Source organism: Oncorhynchus mykiss, chromosome 29 (genome assembly GCF_057628025.1).
Source record: "Oncorhynchus mykiss isolate SJ-2025 chromosome 29, ASM5762802v1, whole genome shotgun sequence".
Taxonomy (NCBI): Eukaryota; Metazoa; Chordata; class Actinopteri; order Salmoniformes; family Salmonidae; genus Oncorhynchus; species Oncorhynchus mykiss.
The window spans coordinates 40,846,467-40,871,423 of NC_143050.1; the positions used below are offsets into that span (position 1 = coordinate 40,846,467).

General features: G+C 42.5%; 1 protein-coding gene across 12 annotated transcripts in view; it reads right to left on the minus strand.

The window, feature by feature from the left end:
• Positions 1–24,957, minus strand: part of fcho2 (FCH and mu domain containing endocytic adaptor 2) — a 95,477-nt gene that overhangs the window by 53,348 nt on the left and 17,172 nt on the right. For all 12 annotated transcript variants that reach the window (XM_090227202.1, XM_090227200.1, XM_090227198.1 and 9 more), the window contains exons 2-7: positions 17,770–17,861; positions 12,791–12,865; positions 12,262–12,403; positions 10,856–11,008; positions 10,355–10,459; positions 4,691–4,789 (exon numbers count right to left, since the gene is read on the minus strand). In XM_090227202.1, the coding sequence (XP_090083328.1) occupies positions 4,691–4,789; positions 10,355–10,459; positions 10,856–11,008; positions 12,262–12,403; positions 12,791–12,865; positions 17,770–17,861 (666 nt within the window). The remainder of the gene's footprint in view (positions 1–4,690; positions 4,790–10,354; positions 10,460–10,855; positions 11,009–12,261; positions 12,404–12,790; positions 12,866–17,769; positions 17,862–24,957) is intronic.

The following is a 24,957-nucleotide window of genomic DNA, read 5'->3' on the forward strand; positions in this document are numbered from 1 at the left end:
CGTCTGGGACCTGTTGGATCGGAGGGTGAGGGCTAAGGCCATTCCCCCCGAAATGTCCGGGAACTTGCAGGTGCCTTGGTGGAAGAGTGGGGTAACATCAGGGACACATTATTCCATTTCTGTTAGTCACATGTCTGTGGAACTTGTTCAGTTTATGTCTCAGTTGTTGAATCTTATGTCCATACAAATATTTACATGTTAAGTCTGCAGAAAATAAACGCAGTTGACAGTGAGAGGACGTTTCTTTTTTGCTGAGTTTATAAATAGTTTATGGTTAGTGAATGCCATTTTGTGAGATACTTCTCCTTATTAGCTGAAATCATAGTTTTTTCAAAGCAATTTTAGCTGTCAACCTAGCTGTTCGGTTCGAACAGATGCACAAATCATGGAAATTTGTTGCCCTATGCAGAACGTTTCTCCCTCCAAGGCACGTGTTGCTCGGCAACCGCCCTGAACAGGCCTGCTCCCTCTGGATAAAGCCAGTGTAAGAATGCTAACAAACGTTTGTGCCATGAAACTAAATAAATGCTGCATTGACCCACACAACTTAAGTGTTAGATTCATCATAGTGTTGTTAGACAAAGTAAGGAAAGTGAACTTCAAAAATGTTGTTTTACTGGAATTTGCAGCTGTTGTTGGTAAGTAATGAATATGCTAGTTTGCACTTTTGGGACTATTCCATTGGTTCCATTGTACAGGGCAAACTAAATCAAGCTCAGCTCAAGCATTTTCACATGTATTTGACCACGGAATGGCATCAATACAGTTAGCATTATATGAATAAACAAAAAAATAACTTGAAGAAATGAAGGCAGAGAGGCAGACACTTGGAATACGACACACTTGAAAGGGTGTTGATTGAGTCCATTGAGGGCACACTGTGGTAGTAGTAACACTGGGAGGTGCTTGTGCAATAATAAAAATGGGGCAGTGGGTGTGTGACAGAGAGTGGGTGTGCCTGTATCTGTGTGTGTGTGTGTGTGTGTGTGTGTGTGTGTGTGATAGTCATGTGTGAGACGGAGAGAAAGGAGGGAGAATGTGTTTATTTGCTGTGTGGTGTGTGATGGTTTGTGTTTTGAGTGACAGCTCATGTCCTTGGGGACTGCTCTCTGGGTGTCTCTGATTTTAGAATGCTCAGAAGGAGTGACACATTCAATATGTCTCTGTGCTTTTCACTGTATACTCCCTCTAAAACACTGTACTACCCAGTGTTTGCTTTGCTCTGTTATTTAAAAAACATATACAAATCTCTGTACAATGTGTCTCAATGGCCTGTGGAGACTGGCTTACATAATACATGTTGGTATGGTTTTGTGTCGGTAGGTTTGTTGTTGACAGAGCGGTTTCCTGATGCCCTCTGGGTGCTATCACAGGAAGGATGGTGTTTGTTTATTTGTTTAGGATGTCAGTGGCGTGTGTGTCAGTGTGTGTGCGCCGTTTGTGTGTGGATGTCAGTGGTTTGTGTGTGTGTGTGTGTGTGTGTGTGTGTATCTGTGTGAGACTGTATCGGGGAAGGGTAAAAGGACCAGACAGATGACGAACAGGGACTGACTGACTGTGCCATCTTGCCAAACGATTCAGATGTGCGTGATACTGTAAGCACAACAGAGTACCTCCATCCACTATCATGACCATACATACACGTCTCCCCCTCCCCCCTCCTGAGCCCCTCCGGCAAGGCGGAGTGCATTAGCCCCCTGCACCCTCACTGGGGGTGGGGGGGTGGGGGGGTGGGGGGGGCCTTGGCGAGGTCGAATGCTCACTCCAGCACACGCGATATGTCAGGTGCTCTAGCCCAGCTGCTCACTGCTGCCGTGAGGAAATGCACTGTAATCTCATCACCTGCGTCTCACACACACACAACCCCCCCTCAAACCCCTCTCTACCGGTAGTGATTTTTCACACATGCACAAAAAAAAAACACACATTCGCACTCAAGGGCACTTCCCTCACACACAACTGCTCGCTTACAAATACAAACATTGCACACACACACACACACTTGCCCTCCTGTGACTCTGCACAGCAAGGAGGCATATCGTTGTAAAAATATCAACCAGAATAAACACGCAGTAGTAATGAAGTAGTACCATATGACTTTTAGTTAAATTGTCCACATTCTAATATATATATATATATATATATATATATATATATATATATATATATATATATATATATACATAAATAATAGTACATGCCAAAAAACAACATATGGGTGTTCCCAGGAATCGAACCCAATATCTTGGCTTTGCAAGCTCCATGCTCTACCAACTGAGCTACAGAGGACCTCATTCTCTTCTTAAACCACATGGTACCGTGTGGCCTCACATCCCCTCTTTACTTCCATGCAGTCTCTTTACATCCTCCCCTCTTCCCTCCTCTTTTCCCATGCCGTGGTCTTTAGTGGTTTCTATTCATGTCCAGAGAGGAGAGGGGTAGTATAACTAGAAAATGGCTGAGACATGCAGAATGCCACGCCACTGTTTAGACCCCAGCCCCAGGTTAACATGAAACTACACTTAACGCCAGGCTAGCCAGTGTGCCAAACAGCCAAACTGGGGCTGTGTGCATGTCGGTACACATTGTGATCACCTGGCCAGTTAATGTGTGTGTGTGTGTGTTTGAGTCACTAGACCGTATTAATTATTTAAGTGTGTTGATGTGTTTGGAAAATATGGATTGTTTAAGAGTGTGTTTACTTGACCATGTGTGTGTACAGTGTAATGTCCATTTGCGTGTGCAGAGGCGTCATGCCTACATGGGGCACAAGGGCACATCCGATTTCCCCTGTTTTAAAACGTTGCATAGATTACTAAACTTCATTTTTAAGCCCATGTTTTATCATCATTATTTAGTTGTATTTTTGAGGAGGCACACTGGACCAGGCAAAAAGTACCCCCCCCCCCCCCAGTACATGGTTCCTTCCATAGAGCACAATGGTGCATTTGATTTGATTTTAGTTGCCGGTGATGGGCAGGACTCACAGGAGGTATGTTTGTCAATGAATATGATTAAGCTATGCAGCCTATTGATTCCTTCTTGATGAATAATTTAAAAAAAATGTTTTGTTGTTTCTCTGTAATAACAGCCACCTAGCAATCTTATGAAGTTGGCTTCAGCTAGCCAGCTAGAATGGGAATCTCCCAACCTCACAACTGCCTACCAAGCCATTTCTGGCTATCAATCAGGTCATAGTTAGACAAGCTGCTCTCTTAGCTGGCATGCCTGCTGGAAATGTGGCTACACTTTAGAAAAGCAAGCTATTATAAATGTAATAAGACTCACATTCCTTTCAATATTTTACCCAGATTTTAGCAGAGAAGCAAATTAGGTTTCTTAAAAAAAAAAAAAAAGCACCAGGATACAAACAGCGTATGCTTAGATACGGGGAAAAAAATACTTGGTTCACAAGCAAATCAGGCACCTTATGATAATGAATCTACAAATGATCATGATATTATGATGCCATGATATGTGCCTGTATTGATCATTTATGTTATGATCCCATGTACTATGTTGTCATTTGGATGTAATATCATAGGCATGTTAATGCAGTATATTGAGATGTGTGATTTTACAACAGTCAGAATGACACCCTCATTGAAATGACAATTTAACAGGTAAAGATAATTTATGCAAAAAAAATGGATTTGTTTTACATGGCATAAAATATTTTGGTTCTAGATTGCAGATTCCATCCTCACACACTTTGTGCCCCCTCTAAAATAATGGGAGCAAGACACCCCTGTGCGTGTGTACAGTATATTGACAGTGTGTGTATTTGTTTGTCTATAGTGCTGGTCAAGTAAGTATACCGTGTGCGTGCGTGTTTGCATATCTGGGCCGAGTTTGAGCGCCTGTGGTCTAACTGATGAAGCAGTATCTTGCACGATTAGAGTGGCCACATTCTCCCTCCCTCGCTCCGATCCCACCTCTCCCTCTCCCCTCCAACCTGGTTTAAAGGGTATTCATCACGGAATCACAATTACTTGGGCTGCCTGCGCGTCATTTCCCAGCTGTTTGGGACAGCACTCACCCACCTTTAGGCTCTATTTTAATTAAGCCCAGCCCAGCCTAGCCAAGCTAACAACGTTGTCCTTCTCCTGTTCAAATGAATGGTAAGACAGGAGCTTTAGGGCAGAGAGTGGGGCTGTGGCTCCCCCTGTGGACACTACTGGGACTGCAGCAGCAACAGCCATTGCACAGTACACACACAGTGGAGCGGAGTTTCTTTTGAGTTGTCTATTCCGTCAAGTAGTAAAACCTCTAGAATTTCTTTAAGAATATCTATCACAGAAGATAAACATTTGAGATAAAATGTTTTTAATGATATTATGTTGTAATTGGAATGATCAACATTGTAATTATCACTGATTCAGTACTATATGTACAGCAAAACACAGTTTTGTAAACACTTCTTAAGATCAGAGTGCGATGCCTAGTACAGTTGGCATGCCGTGCCTCTGGTTGCATGTTGAAGGTGTTTTAGATTGGTCGAGAGGGAGTTTTGATCAGTTTTTAATTGGTTGGTATAAACCACTGAATGGAAGGCTTCCTGGTTCTCAGTTAAACGATTAGAGTGATCAAAGACTACACTAATTCATCTGACACACAGTGAACCCACTGAGCAAGGGGACAGGACACAAACCCCACCCCACCCACAGGAATGTGTGTGTGTGTGACTCACCTCTCCGATCTGAACGTGTGTCTCGTCAACAGATTGTGCGTACGACTGAATGATATCCTTCATGTGAACAATGTGGCTCTCCTCGATGTTCTGAAATTTCTGGAACACAGAAAGAACACACAAAGGAGTAAATATGCAGCAAATCATCCACTTACAGTTAGGAGTCACTAAACTAGAGGAAAACAAATATGCCAGTAGAAGAGTTAGGATCCTGAGTTTTCCATGACGTTTGACCTGAACAGGAAACACAGCCCCGGCTGATTTATGTTTTGCATTTTGCATCATACCTGCTGTATTATTGTATTCTGAAAGTTACACAGAGTATCTTAAAAACCTGATTGCTGACATGCAAAATATTTTGGGACTATATCAATAATAGGACTAATGAAACAATTACCAAAAGATTTTCCTTTAAGCTACAGGTCCAGTTGACTGCCTGCCCCTCTAGAGAATCTTTGTTTTAATTTCAACAACTTTCTACTTATGACGTGCTAGATGCCTTGTGAAAGATGGATGATCCTCTCTTGCTTCAGCTTTCTGCTCCTCCGAAGAATCTTTAACCTTACAATTATTTCTGGTACCATCTCTTGGGTCTGCAAATATATATACCCCCACGTTCAGAAAAGTGGTGACACGTGACCTAAATAAATTTTGCCCCATTTCCAAACTGTCTTGCCGAGCAAAAATTATAGAATCCTTGGTAAATACTCAACATTAGATTGGTTTTAACTACAAAATGTATACTAAAATGTACAGTCGTGGCCAAAAGTTTTGAGGACGACACAAATATTAATTTCCACAGTTTGCTGCTTCAGTGTCTTTAGATATTTTTGTCAGATGTTACTATGGAATACTGAAGTATAATTACAAGCATTTCATAAGTGTCAAAGGCTTTTATTGACAATTTGTATTTATTTTATTACACCTTTCTTTAACCAGGTAGGCTAGTTGAGAACAAGTTCTCATTTACAATTGCGACCTGACTAAGATAAACCACAGCATTTTGACACATACAACAACAGTTACACATGGAATAAACAAATATACAGTCAATAATATGGTAGAAAAAAAGATATGTCTATATACAGTGAGTGCAAATGAGGTAAGATAAGGGAGGTAGGCAATAAATAGGCCATGGTGGCGAAGTAATTACAATATAGCAATTAAACACTGGAATGGTAGATGTGCAGAAGATGAATGTGCAAGTAGAGATACTGGGGTGCAAAGGAGAAAGATAAAGAAATAAATAAAATAAAGAAATACATTATGGGGATGAGGTAGTTGGATGGGCTGTTTACAGATGGGCTATGTACAGGTGCAGTGATCTGTGAGCTGCTCTGACTGCTGGTGCTTAAAGCTAGTGAGGTTCAAAAGAGTCTCCAGCCTCAGTGATTTTTGCAGTTCGTTCCAGTCATTGGCAGCAGAGAACTGGAGGGAGAGGCGGCCAAAGGAGGAATTGGCTTTGGGGGTGACAAGTGAGATATACCTGCTGGAGTGCGTGCTACGGGTGGGTGCTGCTATGGTGACCAGTGAGCTGAGATAAGGTGGGGCTTTATCTAGCAGAGACTTGTAGATGACATAGAGCCAGTGGGTTTGGCGACGAGTATGAAGCGATGGCCAGCCAACGAGAGCGTACAGGTCGCAGTGGTGGGGAATATATGGGGCTTTGGTGACAAAACGGATGGCACTGTGATAGACTGCATCACTTTTGCCTTATGGCAAGGTGCTCCATCATGCTGGAAAAGGCATTGTTCGTCACCAAACTGTTCCTGGATGGTTGGGAGAAGTTGCTCTCGGAGGATGTGTTGTGAGTGAGCCCAAATTGTAAGTGAGCCCACGCCCTTGGCTGAGAAGCAACCACAAACATGAATGGTCTCAGGATGCTTTACTGTTGGCATGACACAGGACTGATGGTAGCGCTCACCTTGTCTTCTCTGGACAAGCTTTTTTCCGGATGCCCTAAACAATTGTAAAGGGGATTCATCAGAGAAAATGACTTTACCCCAGTCCCCAACAGTCCAATCCCTGTAACTTTTGCAGAATATCAGTCTGTCCCTGATGTTTTTCCTGGAGAGAAGTGGCTTCTTTGCTGCCCTTCTTGACACCAGGCCATCCTACAAAATTATTCACCTCACTGTGCGTTCAGATGCACTCACACCTGCCTGCTGCCATTCATGAGCAAGCTCTGTACTGGTTGTGCACCAATCCCGCAGCTAAATCAAATTTAGGAGACGGTCCTGGTGCTTGCTGGACTATCTTGCCCGCCCTGAAGCCTTCTTCACAACATTTGAACGGCTCTCCTTGAAGTTCTTGATGATCCAATACATTTTTGATTTAGGTGCAATCTTACTGGCATCAATATCCTTGCCTGTGAAGCCCTTTTTGTGCAAAGCAATGATGACGGCACATGTTTCCTTGCAGGTAACCATGGTTGACAGAGGAAGAACAATGATTCCAAGCACCACCCTCCTTTTGAAGCTTCCAGTCTGTTATTCGAACTCAATCAGCATGACAGAGTGATCTCCAGCCCTGTCCTCGTCAACACTCACACCCGTGTTAACGAGAGAATCACTGACATGATGCCAGCTGGTCCTTTTGTGGCAGGGCTGAAATGCAGTGGAAATGTTTTTTTGGGATTCAGTTCATTTGCATAGCAAAGAGGGACTTTGCAATTAATTGCAATTCATCTGATCACTCTTCATAACATTCTGGAGTATATGCAAATTGCCATCATACAAAATGAGGCAGCAGACTTTGTGAAAATGTATATTTGTGTCATTCTCAAAACTTTTGGCCACAACTGTACACCAGTCAGGTTTCAGACCAGGTCATATAACAATTTCTGATACTTCTTTGGTTTTAAATAATGTTCTTACACTGTGCGGCCCGTTTTATTGACCTGTCTAAAGCCTTCGACACCGTGGACCAATCATTACTTATTCAGAGTCTTTCATCAATTGGCCTGGACCTGGCTGTGTGTAGCTGGAATGTATTTAAAGAACAGAATTTACTGGTGGTGTTAAATCAGGGTGTCCCACAGGGATTGATTCTTGGTCAGGTTCATTTCACTATTTACATAAAAAAAATAGTCTGTTTTTTCTGTAAGAAACTTTCATCTGTATGCAAATGACAATGTAGTGCGTGATAATGCCCCCACAGCTGACCAGGCTCTGTCAGAGCTTCAATCAGCTTTTATTGCCCTGCTGAAAGCCTTTAACTACCAACTTCAGTTCAATGTATGTAAAACCAAGTATATGTTATTTTCCAAATCACGTAAAAATGTTTGATGATTTGTGCATGCGTACTTTGGATGGTGCCCTCATTAATCGTGCCCCCGCTTATAAATATTATATTAGGACACGGTCCTGTCTTACTTTAAATAGCAGAAAACAAATCATTCACTTAACATTCATTCTGGTTATTGACTATGGCTATATCATCTATATGAATGCAGCTGCTACTGTATTGAAGCCATTTAACACAGTTTATCATAGCGCATTGCACTAGTGGTTAGAGCGTTGGACTAGTAACCGGAAGGTTACAAGTTCAAACCCCCGAGCTGACAAGGTACAAATCTGTCGTTCTGCCCCTTAACAAGGCAGTTAACCCACTGTTCCTAGGCCGTCATTGAAAATAAGAATTTGTTCTTAACTGACTTGCCTAGTTAAATAAAAGGTTAAATTAAAAAATAACAAATTTAAAAGAATTACGGGTGATCGAAAACGCAATGATGTGTACTGAACCTATCAGAAAGCAGACTGGCCCTCTTTGAAGGCTAGTATATTGATGCGTTGCACACTCAATGTCTATAAAGTACTCTTGCATAAACTTCTGCCATAGCTTACTACATTGTTAACCTTCAGACGTATAAGTTACCAGACCCGGAATCAGGGGTGGCTAAACCTGGAGATCCATTCATGCTCCACCGAGTTAGGTAAATCTGCTTTTAGTTTTTTTGTTGCGCCTCATGTGGAATGATATCCAAATGTTGGTGGAGTTGGTGCCTCTAGGGCAATTCAGGCGGATGTTAGAGGGCTTTTTACTGAATAATGTGTTTGTTTCATATGATTGTGTTTTGCTTTTCGTTTTTTCCGTGTTTGCTTTTCATGTATTGTGTAATTGATGTGTATATAGATAGGCTACGTAGCCAATAGTGTAACGGTGGTCTATTGATGTGTTGATGCAGGGCTCATCTGCAAAAGAGACCGGAACCTCAGCATGACTCCCTGCTTAAATAAAAGGTAAAAAAAAATATATATAAGGAAACACCAACATAAAAGTGTCTTAATAGGGCGTTAGGTCACCACAGCTTCAATGTGCCTTGGTGTGCGTAGCTTATAGATAACCTACATAAGACAAATACTTTCTCCTGGTCAGGCAAGACTTTGGGCTCTGTCACGGTCTATGAAAAGAGGAATTCAAAAGAGCCCAATGTGTGTGTACAACAGAACATGTGCACCGTGTCCAATGCAGGAAAAACACTGCGTGGAAGGATTACTCTTGGATTGATAAAAACACATGTATACATTTCCCTAAAGACTTCCTCTTTGTGCCCTGGCCACTTCTTTCTTGTGTGTGTCGTCTCTATTTGGGTGGTCTGGAAACGAAGGGACACCAACACAGATCCCCCTGCAGCACAAGGTGCCAATTATCCAGGGTGGGCCAGCCACAAGGAGCTGGGCTCATCTCTGGGTTTGGAGCGGTCTGTGTGTGTGTGTGGGGGGGGGGGGGGGCTCTAAACGCTGGTGTTTACTCCCATCAAGTGCTGGCTGGAGAGAGTTTGGGGTAAACTGAGGAGAATGACTATAAAGAATCATAAACTCCTAAATCACATGGTGGATAAAGAGGGGAAGATGAGCGTGCCTGACCACATAAACACAGACATCGCAGACACACACACACGCTCACAATCTCGTAAAATGTGCACAAGCATGGATATAGGCAATCTCATATTCTTTCACACACAAACATCCATGATTGCTCGAGCAAACACTACCACATTTAGTGTGTACACAAAAACGCACCACACACAGAGTACATTCACAGGCGAGCACACAGGCATAAACCCCAGTATTCACTTCAGCCTACACTCAGACAGAGAGTCAGACAGACAGATAAGAGACACAAACTCGAAACACACACACACACACACACGCAAGTGACGTCACAGAACACGCCCGCGCCGTGTTTATAAGTCATGTGCACATGTGTTGAATTTGAGATGAGCTGTCGACTGTGATCTAAGGAAGCAGAGCTGTCCTGCTGTTTTCTCTGGGGGGGAAACAGAAACGCTCCCCTAACTCAAACCAGTTTGGCCGTGTGTCTCGCTGCGGTGCAGGAGGATATGGAGGGCCAAATTCTGTTGATCTGATTTTAATTTAGAGTTGATCTAATCAGCCGTTCAGATGGTTCCAATCAGAGTTTTCCACAATGATTCCGTTAGGGAGGAAAAAACAAGCTGGAGATGATAAAGGCATGGAACGCAGAACACACACAGCACGGAATACTGAGTGGTGGACACGCACGCACACACACACACACACACACACACACACACACACACACACACACACGAGTACAGTACACCACACACAAAAACACACAACCACATTCTACTGTGGTACTAGAAAGTGCACGGAATAACCAAATCACACAAACCCACACCTGCGCAGTTTCAGCCATCTTCTGTTCAAACTCGGACTTGGCTGTGGCGTATTTCTCCACAAGGCCCTTGTAGGCTTCTGTGGCTTTCTTGGCCTTCACTCCCGCCTGCAGAGAACAGAGAGAGACAGACAAGAGGAAAATGGCCATCTGTTCTCATGTGTCACCATCAGCATTAGAGTCGCAGGGTGCTCTATGGAGCAACAGATCTCGCCAGACCAGAGACACCAAACTACTACTCACAACAACCAACCACAGTATGTGATTCAGAAACAGATTGTGGCAGTAAACAGTTCTTCTGGCTTTACTATTACGTATGTAGATAATGACAGACTTGGGTATGGAAATGGAGACAGAGAATGGGCTAGTGATCGGAGGTATTGGGAATCTACAGCTGCACACTTATTGTCTTCGGTTGTCTACCTGTGATTTCCCACATTCCCACCTTGTCCACATTGCTCTCTCTTATAGTAGTTTGGTCTAGTGTACTTAAGTCTAGTGTACCTTGTCCACTTCTCTCTGTGTGGCTCCCTCCTTGCGGAGTCTCTCCTGATCCACAGTTTTGGCGTTGTAGTTCTCCTTGGACTTCTGTAAGGCCACCCCGGTTGTCTGGATGGTCTGTACTGCCCCATTAGTGGATGCCACCTCCTCCTTCGTCTGAACAAGGCAGGGGGGGAGACAACAACCATTAAAACAATCACGTTAGTATAGTTTGAAAATAATTTTTTTTTAAACCGCCTTAACGGCAACAAAGTTAATTAAAATAGAAGAGATTGGTTAAAACCACATTCGCATGAAGAGAGGGAGAGAGATAGGCGCTGTGTGTGTGACAACATTTTTGTCATGCTGAAAGCACAAAACACATCTCCGCCGCTAATTCACAGTCCCTGTTTTCGTTCGTTTCGACTGGGACCTCCTGACTCATGCATGAGACGACGCTCCGACATTGGAGGCTGCCGAGGGAAGGACGGCTCATCATAATGTCTGGAACGGAGCGAATGGAATGTCATCGAACCATGCGTTTGATGCCTTTGATACCATTCCACCTAGTCCGCTCCAGCCATTACCACGAGCCCGTCCTCCCCAATTAAGGTGCTACCAACCTCCTGTGCGCTCCGAGTCTAAATCGAGCAGGGAGAGAGAGAGAGGCGTCTAAAATGCAGGCTTCAAAGCACAGCCCTGGCACGACAGCAACAACTAGCCTAGCTACTACTGATCAGCAGACTTTGGCAGGCTAAAAGGCTGATCAAACAGAGCCCCTGCTTTGTTACTCTCTAGAGAAATTAAATGATTAATCACAAGCAGAACCTCATGGTTACTTTAGGAGGCTCCTCTAGAGTAGTGACATCATGTCTGCAAGCTGATCATAACAGAATCAATAAAGCCAATAGAACTCAGAACGGGTAAACACATTACACGTTAACTGGAAGATGGGTCAGATCCACAAGCAGGGAGGGAAGACTGATCAAGCTCAACAGCTACACAGTGTGGCTACTGCAGGCAGGACAGTGAATCCCAGACAGAACACACGCATTCTCTCCAGAATCTGTAGAATCACTCCACTAAAACTCTTCCCCATAGTGGTGACTGAAAGGAATCAACTTTATTGATCTTGAGGGTGAACATAGGTTTGTCCCCAGCAGCAGCCTACGTGGACAAACAGTACAAACACACAGACATACAAAAGGACAGACTAGCTGATGCCTAAAGGTACAAAGCAGTGGTGCTCTGTAGCTCAGTTGGTAGAGCATGGCTTTGGCGTTTGCTTTGGCGTTTGATAGTGGGTTCGATTCCCGGAGCCAACCATACATTCAAAATGTATACACGTACGACTAAGTTGCTTTGGATAAAAGCATTTGATCAATGGCATATTATTAGTGTGTTGTTGTGTGCAGTTCTCGATGCCATACCTTTTTGTGGACCTTGGCCTGGTCGTCCACATACTTCTGCACATCTTTGATAAGCTCCTGTAGCTTCCTCACTAGCTCCAGGTGGCAGCTGGCCAGCTTCTCTGTGGACGTCTTAAACACATCCCACACCGGGGCAAATGTCCTGCAGGACACACATGGGCACGCAGGCACACACACTTTATTAACTGGAGTGTGTTCAGTGGCGCATTCAGGGAAGACTTTGTCTTATCTTTAAATAGGGAGGGTTGATAGGGAACACAAACTCATCGCTCTTCCCCAAAGTCCCCACCAGGTTAGTAAAAACAAGGAAAATTGTCCCTTGCGAGGACATGTCACACGTCCCCGTGAGGATAAAGACTATTTCAAGCTTTGGGGTTAGAATTAAGGTAAGGTGTAAGAGTTAGGTTTAGGGCTTGGGTTACAGGTTTGGGAAAATAGGATTTTGAATGGAAATCTATTTTAGGTCCTCACGAGGATAGAAGAACAAAATGTGTGTGTGTGTGTGTGTGTGTGTGTGTGTGTGTCTTACCCAAGCTGAGAGAAGTTGCCAGCTGACTTGGCAAGTTTGGTCATTGACCTGGCATAGACCTCTTCTATGGTAGCCCTAGAGGGACAAAACACATCACGTCATTACCTTCGTCATTTTTACCTACTGAATCAGTAAACATCACTCAGTATGCGTTCCAAATGGATTCCCTATATAGTGCACTACTTTTGACCCTATGGGCCCCTAGTCAAAAGCAGTCCACTGCATAGGAAACAGGCTGCTATTTGGGATTCATCCTCAACATCAATATAAATCCAACAACACGGTATTAAAAGCCCTCAAAACCTCTACCAGTTGAAATGAGTTTTAATTGAGTGATTACAAGTACTGTACATGTAAGTCAAAGCATAAGACAACTCCACTCCCACAAAACACACACACACACACACACACGTAACATATATGTTTGACTGCAGGCACAAAGTTGAGTGTTGCTTGGGCTTTGCTTTGACTAAGTGTGGCTCATCTAGTAGCGAGAGCTGCTCGTCACAGTCTCCCATCTAGTGTCATATCGAAGCACAGAAAGGAAAGAATTGCCCATCCCTCCCCTTCATTCCTCCCTCATCATCCCCCATTTCTCCTGCATGGAAGTGACAGAAGTAAAAACTTAAAACGTTGGTTTAGTGGAGGCCTGAATTATGCATGTGTCATTTACTAAGCCTCCCACTGCAGTCACGTCAGCACGGGAGGAGAAGAGGGTCAGGCAGGGGGAGCGGGAGCAAGCACGCATTCGCACGGCACGCACGTACTCAGGCAGGCACAAAGACAGAACCTACCTTCACTAACAGATATTGGTGTAACTTAGCCTAGATGCACGGGAACGCAACCAAACGAAGGTTTATAGAATTTATTATTGACAGGTTACCATGGTTGGTCAATAATAAAATAGCCCCAGTTCCCAAATCCATAACTCAAGGCTCTCACAAAGACACACAGAAAAAGACATGACTCCACAGAGAACAAACACACTCCAGGTGTGTAAATACTCTCTGGGCCAAGACAATTCTCCCCTCCTAAAAGCTCATTTATGCTTGATCCAAAAATGTGGTCGGAGGCTCCGTATGGATGGTGTGATGGAGCCACCGGAGGCACGTAGCGGCCAAATTGAGCTCTGTACCGCATCGCCATGATCCTCTCAAATTTTGTAACAATGCGGAGGGCTCCGTATAACTCTGCATTGACATGATTGGTTGATGGTAGGTGGAGGGCGGGAGGTCCTGTATAAACACAAACTCACTTCCTTGACAACTTCCTTCACAACAGCTCTGCACTGCTCCGCAAAGTGCAAGACGTAGGAATGACTGGTCTTCTGCAGAGGCCACATCGCCATAAATTCTTGCACGGCCAATGCAGACGTCGGATTGACCGTGCAGCGCCTTTGACTCACACAGACCTGCCTGCACCCCTCCACTCCAAACTAAAACACTCACACTCAAAGTTACTGACCAAACCTCACTGAAATCTATTTATCTTTGACTTAAACATTGATTGTACAAAACATTAAAGACACCTGCTCTTTCATTGACATAGACTATCCAGGTGAATCCTATGATCCCTTATTGATGTCACTTGGAGACATCAATAAGGGATCATAGATGAAGGAGGAGACAGGTTAAAGAAGGATTTTTAAGCCTTGAGACATGGATTGTGCATGTGTGCCATTCAAATGTTGAATGGGCAAGACAAAATATTTAAGTGCCTTTGAACGGGGAATGGTAGTAGGTACCAGGCTCATCGGTTTGTGTCAAGAACTGCAACGCTACTGGGTTTTTCACACTCAACAGTTTCCCGTGTGTATCAAGAATGGTCCACCACCCAAAGGATATCCAGCCAACATGACAACTGTATGAAGCTTTGGAGTCAACATAGGCCAGCAGAACTAAGGCTGTTCTGATGGCAAAATGGGGTGGGTGCAACTCAATATTAGGAAGTCGTCCTTAATGTTTGTATACTCAGTTTTTCGACAGATACAAGTTAACAACTCCCTGCAGAACGAATATTGGTTGTGTGTTTGAGAGGCCTGGGAAACAGGCCACAGTCATGACAGCAGGCGATCACTTTACACAATACAGTACTGTAGGTGCATGTCTGTTTCTGGCCACCAGAGGGAGTCACGGTGCAGTGTTTCTGAGATATGAGAGACTTCCACAAGGGAACGGTCTCAGAAAACCCAGATCCAGTCACATGAGAAGAATGATTCTGATGGGTAGGTAAGTGTGCAAGATGAGTTTCAGTTTCACAGAGGAGTAAAGATATAGCATAGGCTTATAATCCTCAGATGTAGGCTAGTAAGCTACCCGTCTACACCACAGGCCGTGTCTACACTTGACACTTGCATGTGACTTCTGCTATCAGAATATGAATATTGTATTGAAAAGACGGGTCAAGACGCACAAAAGTCGCATTGCGGTCTGATTGTGTTCAGGTCCGGCTGAGCACCTCAGGAGGTGGTCAGGGATGCATTGTGTGTGGATTTCTCCTCAGTCTGGACGCAATTAGGCTTCCGAAAGTGCATAAATTGGGCGACGTCATCAGCACTCGGACCACACGCCTCCAGAAAACGTGTTTTTGGAGCGAGGCGCCTTTTCATCATAGTGTTGGAGGAAATGTGTTCCTAGCGTATGAGGAACATGTTTGCTGGTCTTGTAAATTCTAGCCAGCTAGCTAATATTTAGAACAATTATTTTTTGTTGGACTAGAGCTATGCTAACCAGTTTGGGGTGTGGAGAGTTAGAGGGACATGAACAACGCAAACAAATACATATATATTTTTTTGTTTGTTAAGGAGCTCAGGTCATGCTTTCAACTTACTCTTGAAAGTATTATAGATGGAATGCACAAGGTGCAATTTCAAAATTGGGTAGTGCATCAGCAGTTTTCCTCGCCATGTCACTCACTGCAGACCTTAGAGAGCTACACTGAACAAAAAGATAAATGCAACATGTAAAGTGTTTGTCCCATGTTTCATGAGCTGAAATAAAAGATCCCCAAAATGTTCCATAATGCACAAAAAGCGTATTTCGCTCAAATTTTGTGCACAAATTTGTTTACATCCCTGACAGGTGTGGCATATCAAGAAGATGATTAAACAGCATGATCATTACACAGGTGCACCTTGTGCCGGGGGGGCAATAAAAGGCCACTAAAATGTGCAGTTTTGTCAGATGTCTCAAGTTTTGAGGGAGCGTGCAACCGGCATGCTGACTGCAGGAATGTTCACCAGAGCTGTTGGCAGAGAATGATTGTTACCACAAGCCGCCTCCAACGTAATTTTAGAGAATTTGGTATTTCCTAATGTTTGGTATACTCAATGAATTTTGGTGAGTACAAACATCTGTGGAGAAAGTAGAGAAAGTCCCCTTTAGCTCTACTCAACACAGAGAATTTGCTGTGGAAGGTGTCTGCGGTGTAGCCCATTCACACAGGCTTAGGCCTATGTAGGCCACACCATACAGTGTAAAACACTGGCCTAGTGGACTGCATAACTGTAGTGTCTAAACCATAACAAGACCTTAATCCTACCTTCCTTGCCAATTCCTCTCACACCTTGAGATGTCTTGCATTGTGTCTGAGCTCTATATTTATAACCTCATCTTCTAAAATGTTTGATGGTGGAATTCCATCAAATTCTACAGGAATTCCACCATCAAATTCTACAGGAATTCCACCATCAAATTCTACAGGAATTCCACCATCAAATTCTACAGGAATTCCGAATGCTTACTGGCCCACACAGGCTGGCCCACACAGAAATGTGATCATCACTTTTTCACTCATGCCACCCTTTCATCATTAGGGAACCAGTGCTTCCCCTAGGATGTTTTTCAGCAGCGGTGACAGGCTTAGGGGGAAATGTGGTGCTGCTAAATGCATGGTTATAAGTTATAAATATACTGAACAAAAATATAACACACAACAATGCAACAATTTTACTGTTACAGTTCATGAGGAAATCAGTCAATTGAAATAAATTCATTAGGACCTAATCTATTCATCATTATTGATACACACAGGAAACAGTTTAGCGTGAAGAACTAAACCAGAAGAGTTGCAGTTCTTGACACTAACCGGTGCGCCTGGCACCTACTACCATACCCCGTTCAAAGGCACTTTATATTTTGTCTTGTTTACCCTCTGAATGGCACACATACACAATCCATGTCTCAAGTCCTAAAAATCATTATTTAACCGGTCTCCTTCCCTTCATCTACCCTGATTGCAGTGGATTTAACAAGTGACATCAATAAGGGATCATATCTTTCACCTGGCCAATCTATGTCATGGAAAGAGCAGGTGTTCTTAATGTTTTTCCCACTCAGTGTATAAGTCAAGTGATTGATTAACTACAACACTGGTTCCCTGTACAGCAAATAGGTTCTCTAGCCCTAGTCTCACAATTATTTTAACCTACTTTAAGTGATTGATTGACTTGAGAATATAATTTGGTTACTAATGCAAAAGTGAGCATGTTTGGGAAAAATAAAATGGAAAATAGGTTCCATAAAGTCTTGAGAAACTTCTGTGTCTATAAATCATCTATCGACGTCAAGGGCAAATGGGTGCAAATCTTGAGATGCGTGTGAATCTCAAGTTAGGGTTAGGCTATGAACGAATGCCAAATAACAAGTCAAACAGAAAATCCCCAACATTTAATTTGCATAACCATTGAACTGAAAGACTGAAAACAACACCTGCACTGAGAGAAAGCCAGACTGAACATGAAATGTTTAAACAGATGGTCAGCTCAAAGGTAAACTAGAAAAAGAGGGCTGAGTAACTTTGAAAGTAAGCCTCGAAATTCAAATTCACCTCTGTGATGAGAAGAACAACATTGGGTTAAAAGGCTCAAAATGAGAGTGAGTGGAAGTTTAACTAAGAAAACCCCATAGCCTGATTACAACCATCGTTAGCACATGACATAGCATAAAACAGATGTGGAACCAGGCTAACCAACAACGTACCTTTCTCTGATGAAATCAGTAAGTTCCTTGGAGGAGATTTGGCCATGCTTCATGTTGTGGTAGAGAACATCAAATCCATTGTTTTTTTCACCCTGGGGTAAAAAAACAACAAACAGATGGTTAGTAAACTGAACTACCAGTAGGCAGTAAGCCTAAATCCACTGAGAACATCAAACACTCTGTAGTGTTCCCTTGACTTAAGCGTTTCCTCCATGCTTTACCGCGCTGGCATTCTCCACTATCAGCGTTCTCATGGTCTGCATGGCTGTCAGCTGCATCCTCAGCAGCCTTGACTGGTCCACCATAGTCATCCTGGCCATAGTGTTCAGGTTCTACTATGCTCCCTATACAGTTCTATGGTCCCTAGAATACTTCTAACGGTCCCTGTACGATTCTATGCTGCCTAAAACACTTCTACAATCCCCATACATGAAGCATGTTCTGAATAACGTTGATGGAGCAGGTCCTCAACAGTCAGACTGTGTCGATAGTGGCCCTGTGACAGTGGACGACAGTGTTTGTTTGTGTGTCTGTAACCATCACTACTCTGGAGAAGGGTTGTACCACGGGGATTTAAAAATGCATTAAAAATGCATCACTAGGGCTGTGACGGTCATGGACTTTTGGATGCTGGTAACTGGCCAGGCAAATGGCCACGGTTTTTGTAATAACTGCACCTTGCTTGCACCTTTCTGTGTTTCAGCAAGGAGCAACAAAGTCTCATCACGTTAAGAGTCCATGTACCGCAGAAACATCCATCTTCAGTCAACTGTTAGTTAAAAAATAATATATATTATTATTTTAATTTTCATGACGGCCTTCATCTGTAACCGTCGGTTACACAGTAATTGTGCCAGCCCCATACACCACCACTCAATAATTATTATGCCGTGGACATGTGTAAAACTGTCTGTTTGGCTAGTTTAAAAATGTCGATCTGTAGTTCAAACAATAAGAAAGCGACAAAACTAGAGCCTGTCGTTAAAAAGGCAGAGCAGCACTTTACTATGGACAGACTTCTCATAGACAGTTGAAATAAGCTTGTGAGACATTTAGTTTTTTTTACAACACATTCAGAGCACAGGTGATGCAGAGGTCCTTTGCTAGATATTGCATTTCATACACGTGGGGAAGCGGCTCCTCACCTAAAGACATTCTGGTTTGATCATACACACACACACTGAAGGTATTTCTTCCCATTATTTATTGAAGAGCAAGTTGTGTTTTGTCTACGCAGCCTATTTATTCATTCAACAGTTCTAAGATAACTTATCCACCATCTCAAACCTCGACAGCAAAGTGTTTTTATGTTTAATCATTTCTTTATTTCAATTGGCTGAGCTCTAAGGGATGTGGCTAATTGACACAGCTGATTTTAACCGCCTGCCATTTCAAATAGGTGTCCCCTATTTAGGTGTCCCCTATAAGCTAGGTGAGCCACAGTTTTAAAAGGTGGCAATGTATTATTCATGGTTAACTTGCTCTGGAAATGCAGTTTTAAAAGAAACACTACTTTTGAACTGTTTTTATCTCGGCCTTTGTTTTAAGCATTAAGTAGTTGAATAAGGCCGGCTCTTTCACAACACAGCTGAATCATTAACTCTATTCACAGCAGAGGAGACAATAGGGCTGACACAGTAACACTGCTAATGTACCTCAAATACCAAACCGACAGGGAGAAAGAGCACTGGGTAGGTCAGCATTATAAATACACTGAACAAAAATATTAAGGCTACATGTAAAGTGTTGGTCCCATGTTTCATGAACTGACAATTTTTTTAAATCCCAGAAATGTTTCATACACATTAAAAGCATATTTCTCCCAAATGTTTTGCAAAAATTTGTTTACATCCCTGTTAAATGAGCATTTCTCCTTTTCCAAGATAATCCATCTACCTGACAGGTGTTGCATATCAAGAAGCTGATTAAACAGCATGATCACGGGGTCCTCCCAAGTGGCGCTGTAATGGTCTAAGGCACTGCATCGCAGTGCATGAGGCGTCATTACAGACCTGGGCTCGATCCGAGGCTGTGTCACAACTGGCCATGACCCGGGAGCCCCATAGGGCGGCGCACAATTGGCCCAGCGTCGTCCGGGATAGGGGAGGGTTTGACTGGGGAGGTGGGGCTTTACTTGGCTCAATGCGCTCTAGCAACTCCTTGTGCTGCGTCGGGTGCCTTCAGGCTGACTTCGCCTCCGAAAAATTGGTGCAGCTGGCTTCCGGGTTAAACGGGCGGATGTTAAAGAGCATGGTTTGGCGGGTCATGTTTCTGGGGCCGCATGACTCGACCTTTGCCTCTCCCGAGCCTGTTGGGGAGTTGCAGCGATGAGACATGATCGTAATTGGATATCACGAAATTGGGGAGAAAAAATGCACACAAAAAAAACACACACACAAAAAAACACCTTGTGCTGGGGACAATAAAAGGTCACTTTAAAAATGTGCAGTTTTGTCACACAATGCCACAGCAATGTCCACCAGTACTGTTGCCAGATAATTTAATGTTCATTTCTCTACCATAAGCTGCCTCCATCGTCACTTTAGAGAATTTGGCAGTACGTCCTACCGGCCTCACAATCGCAGACACGTGTAACTACGCCAGCCCAGGACCTCCACATCTGGCTTCTTCACCTGCGGGATCATCTGGGGGTGGGGTGTGGGGGATGGTTGTGCTGATGCTGAGGAGTGTAAAAAAAAAAGCCCTTTTGTGTGAAGAAAAAATTAATTCTGATTGGCTGGGCCTGGCTCCCCAGTGGGTGGGCCTGGCTGCCAAGTGGGTGGGCCTATGGCCTCCAAGGCCCACCCATGGCTGCATCCCATGCCCAGTCATGTGAAATCCATAGTTTATGGCCTATTGAATTTATTTCAATTGACTGATTTCCTTATATGAGCTGTAACTCCGTAAAATCGTTGAAATTGTTTATTTTTGTTTAGCATATTTCCAAAATAGGCTATATGTGCAAACTTCACTGAGCTAAAATAAACAATCAAATTCACTGTGCCAAAAGTATAAACAATGATTTCCAAACCTCATGCTTTCCTCTGAATAGTTGGCTATGGTTTAGTGAAGTTCAATGGTCGTTCGAGGAATACCTTACAGTGCCATAATTTTACCCCTACAAATTATGGAGGTCAAACACAAAACTGGCCTAAGATCAGGTCTTAGAGGCAACATCCTCCTGCAGCAAAGGGCTATCCTGTTGCAGAGCCTAGGTCTGTCCAGCAGAGGGCAGAAATTAGCAAACTCATCCCAGCGCACACAACGCATGTGGACTTCCTAGTCTCCTGCAGCCTTTGTCACCTTAAAGTCCCTAGACTTTCTGATGGAGACATGGATTACCCCATGAGAACAATGCTACTCCAGCTGATCTCTCATCATTTATGTGTTCTCTCATAATCCGAGAGCATCTGGTCATCGCGGCGATGGCACAGGGCTACTAATTTCTCCTAAACTGAGATTTTCTATTTTGTCCCCTTCTCTCACCTGTCAATTTGAATTCCATGCGGTCACTGTCACTTATCCACTCAAGATTTGAGGTCCATGTTGACTACAAAGTAGCTTATGACAAAATGACATCATGATTATTTGCATCTATCCAATGGCCATTTGTTTTGCAAACTCTGCAAATCACATGAGCGCTACAGAAACATTGCTAACCAAACAACAGTCTCCGGCTGGTGCACACTTGCATTAAAGGGTAACTACAAGCTAAAATTAAAATGCATTATATTTCTCCCAGACCTCAAAAGTGGTCTTCTGATGTGGTTTAAGCATTGTTGTGAACTTGGAACAACCCTGATGCTAGGACAGCAGTCTCAGCCCATCTTCTGAAAACAGCTGAAACCTTACCTCTTCAAAGAGAATCTTAAATAAGACAATTTGTACAAATTAATTAAACAAATGGGAAAAAATGAAATATCGAGTCAATAAGTATTCAACCCCTTTGTTACGGTCAGCCTAAATAAGTTCAGGAGTAAAAACGTGCTTAACAAGTCACATAATAAGTTGCATGGACTCAATAAGTGTTTAACATGATGTTTGAATGACTACCTAATCTCTGTACCCTACACATCCAACAATCTTTAAGGTCCCGCAGTCGAGCAGTGCATTTAAAATACAGATTCAACCACAAAGACCAGGGAGATTTTAGAATGCCTCTCAAAGAACCTATTGGTAGATGGGGTATAAAAAAAAGCAGACATTGAAAATCCCTTTGAGCATGGTGAAGTCATGGTTTACAATTTGGATGGTGTATCAACACCCAGTCACTACAAAGATACAGGTGTCCTTCCCAATTCAGTTGCTGGAGAGGAAGGAAACTGCTCAGGGATTTCACAATAGCCAATTGTGACAGTTACAGAGTGTAATGGTTGTGATAGGAGAAAACTGAAGATGGATCAACAACATTGTAGTAATGCCACAATAAAAACCGAAATAATCGAGTCAAAAGAAGGAAGTATTTAGAGAATAGAAAAATATGACAAAACATTTGCAATAAGACACTAAAGTAAAACTGCAAATAATATGGCAAAGAAATTAACTTCAGATCCTGAATACAAAGAGTTATGTTTGGGGCAAATCCAACCCAAAATATCACTGAGTACCACTGTTCATATTTTCAAGCATGGTGGTAGCTGCATCATCTTTTAGGTATGCACAGTGGTGTAAAGTACTTAAGTAAAAAATACTTTAAAGTACTACTTAAGTAGTTTGAGGTATCTGTACTTTACTATTCATATTTTTGACAACCTTTACTTCACTAAATTATGTACCTTTTACTCCATACATTTTCCCTGAAATTCACGCACTTATCAAGAGAACACCACTTGTCATCTCTACTGCCTCTGATCTGGCAGACTCACTAAACACAGATGCTTTGTTTCTGAATGATGTCCGAGTTATGGAGTGTACCCCTGGCGATCCTTAAATAAATAAAAAACACAAACAAGTGTGCCATCTGGTTTTCTTAATATAAAAATGTTTAAATGATGTATACTTTTACTTTCGATACTTAAGTATATTTCAAACCAAATCCTTTTAGACTTTTACTCAAGTAGTATTTTACTGGGTGACTTTCATTTCATATAAGTATATAAGTATGGCAATTGGGTACTTTTTACACCACTTGGTATGCATGTAATCGTTAAGGAATGGGGATTGTTTCAGGATAAAACAGAAATAGAATAGAGCTAAGCACAGGCAAAATCCTAGAGGAGAACCTGGTTCAGACTACTTTCCAACAGACACTGGGAGACTAATTCACCTTTCAGCAGGACAATGACCTAAAACACAAGGCCAAATATACACTGGAGTTGCTGACCAAGAGTTCAGTGAATGTTCCTGAGTGGCCTAGTTACAGTTTTAACTTCAAAATATATGGCAAGACTTGAAAATGGCTATCTAGCAATGATCAACAACCAACTTGACAGTGCTTCTTCAAGAATTTAACATTCAAGTGCAAATATTGTCCAATCCAGCTGTGCAAAGCTCTTAAAAGACTTACCTAGAAAGACCTACAGCTATAATCACTGCCAAAGGTGATTCCAACATGTATTGACTCGGGAGTGTGAATACTTGTAAATTTGATATTTCAATTTAAGAAAAAGTGCAAACATTTCGAAAAACATGTTTTTACTTTGTCATCATGGGGTATTGTGGGGAAAATTTTTTTAATCCATTCTGAATTCAGGCTGTAACACAACAAAATGTGGAATAAATCAAGGGCTAGGAGTACTTTCTGAAGGCACTGTATAGTATCAGTTCTTTATGTCTGACAAGTAGTATGGAGCTGCGTCTCGGGCAGGTTTTCGGTTAGCTGTCAATTTCAGGCTTTTGGACGATAAATACAACTTTTGACGTTCAAATAATCCCATTGCGAAATAATGCTTTTTAGTCATTAAATGGAAATACCAGTCGATGGAAATACATTTGACCGTCATGCTTATTGGTCTATAGGTGAATTTGCATAATTTTGTTCACAACTATCACACAGACAGAGCCTATTGTTTTTTCTCAACTGGTTGCTGCTGGATTAAACATGTGCTTTTATAAACCCATTTATTGTGCAACAATTCTAAATGCAATCACGTGTTAAAAAAGGTTTTTGCTGCACGATTAATTATTATTATTATTTTTTTAAACTTGTAATTGAAGCACACCTCCCATTCACCATTGAGGTGCAGGCAACAGGCTATCAGCATGTCATCCACCACCTTACAATGTGAGCTGGAGGCAGCATGCATTTTGAAAACATAAAAAGTTTTATTTCATATTATGAGGCATGTCTTACCTTGCTTAAAAGTAGCCTATAGGCAAAATCCAACCGTGGAAACGTGGAGGCGATTATTTTATGACGACTTCATAGGCGGCTCGTGAGTTGAGCTATTTATATATTTTTATTTTATTTTATTAAGGTCAGTGAAGAACAAATTCTTATTTTCAATGACGGCCTAGGAACAGTAGGTTAACTACCTTGTTCAGGGACAGAACGACAGATTTTTACCTTGTCAGCTCGGGGACTCGATCTTGCAACCTTCCGGTTACTAGTACAACACTCGAACCACTAGGCTACCTGCCGCCCCGGGAGCTTACAATTTATTCTACAATTTCCATCCGTTCTGCGTGACAGTTCCAATTTTCATATGTGCATATTCGTGGAACAGTTTCATTTTAAATAACTTTTTGTTTCTCAAAATCAATGTCACGTGTTTAATCATAAACATCTAAAATAATAATAAAGTCAACCAATGCGAGATCACCAGCCTGCCATAAGGACACATTGATCCATTAACGGCTAAAGAAATTAGGGCTGGAACTCATAGCCTATGCAGCACTAGGCCAATAACTTCTATTGCTCTTTCACACCAAGGAATGGTGATTATCGAGGGGGAGACTGCTGTAAAGATTTTTCAAATAGCTTACTGCGTGGAGCTATAGTTTTAATATATAATTCGGAATATATGTATAAAAAAACAACACTTTTCTACATTTTCACGTAGCAGGCCAGGTACTTCTATAAATGTTCAGGTACGCGTACTCCCTCATCATTACCAGGACAGATAAACCAGACACACGCTCATTGCTCACATGGAGCACTCCAAACAAAAGACAAAAAGTACAAATCTCGTAAATTATGGTATGAAATAAACAAGTGTAGCAGGTTGTGAACTCTGTGTATTGTGTTTA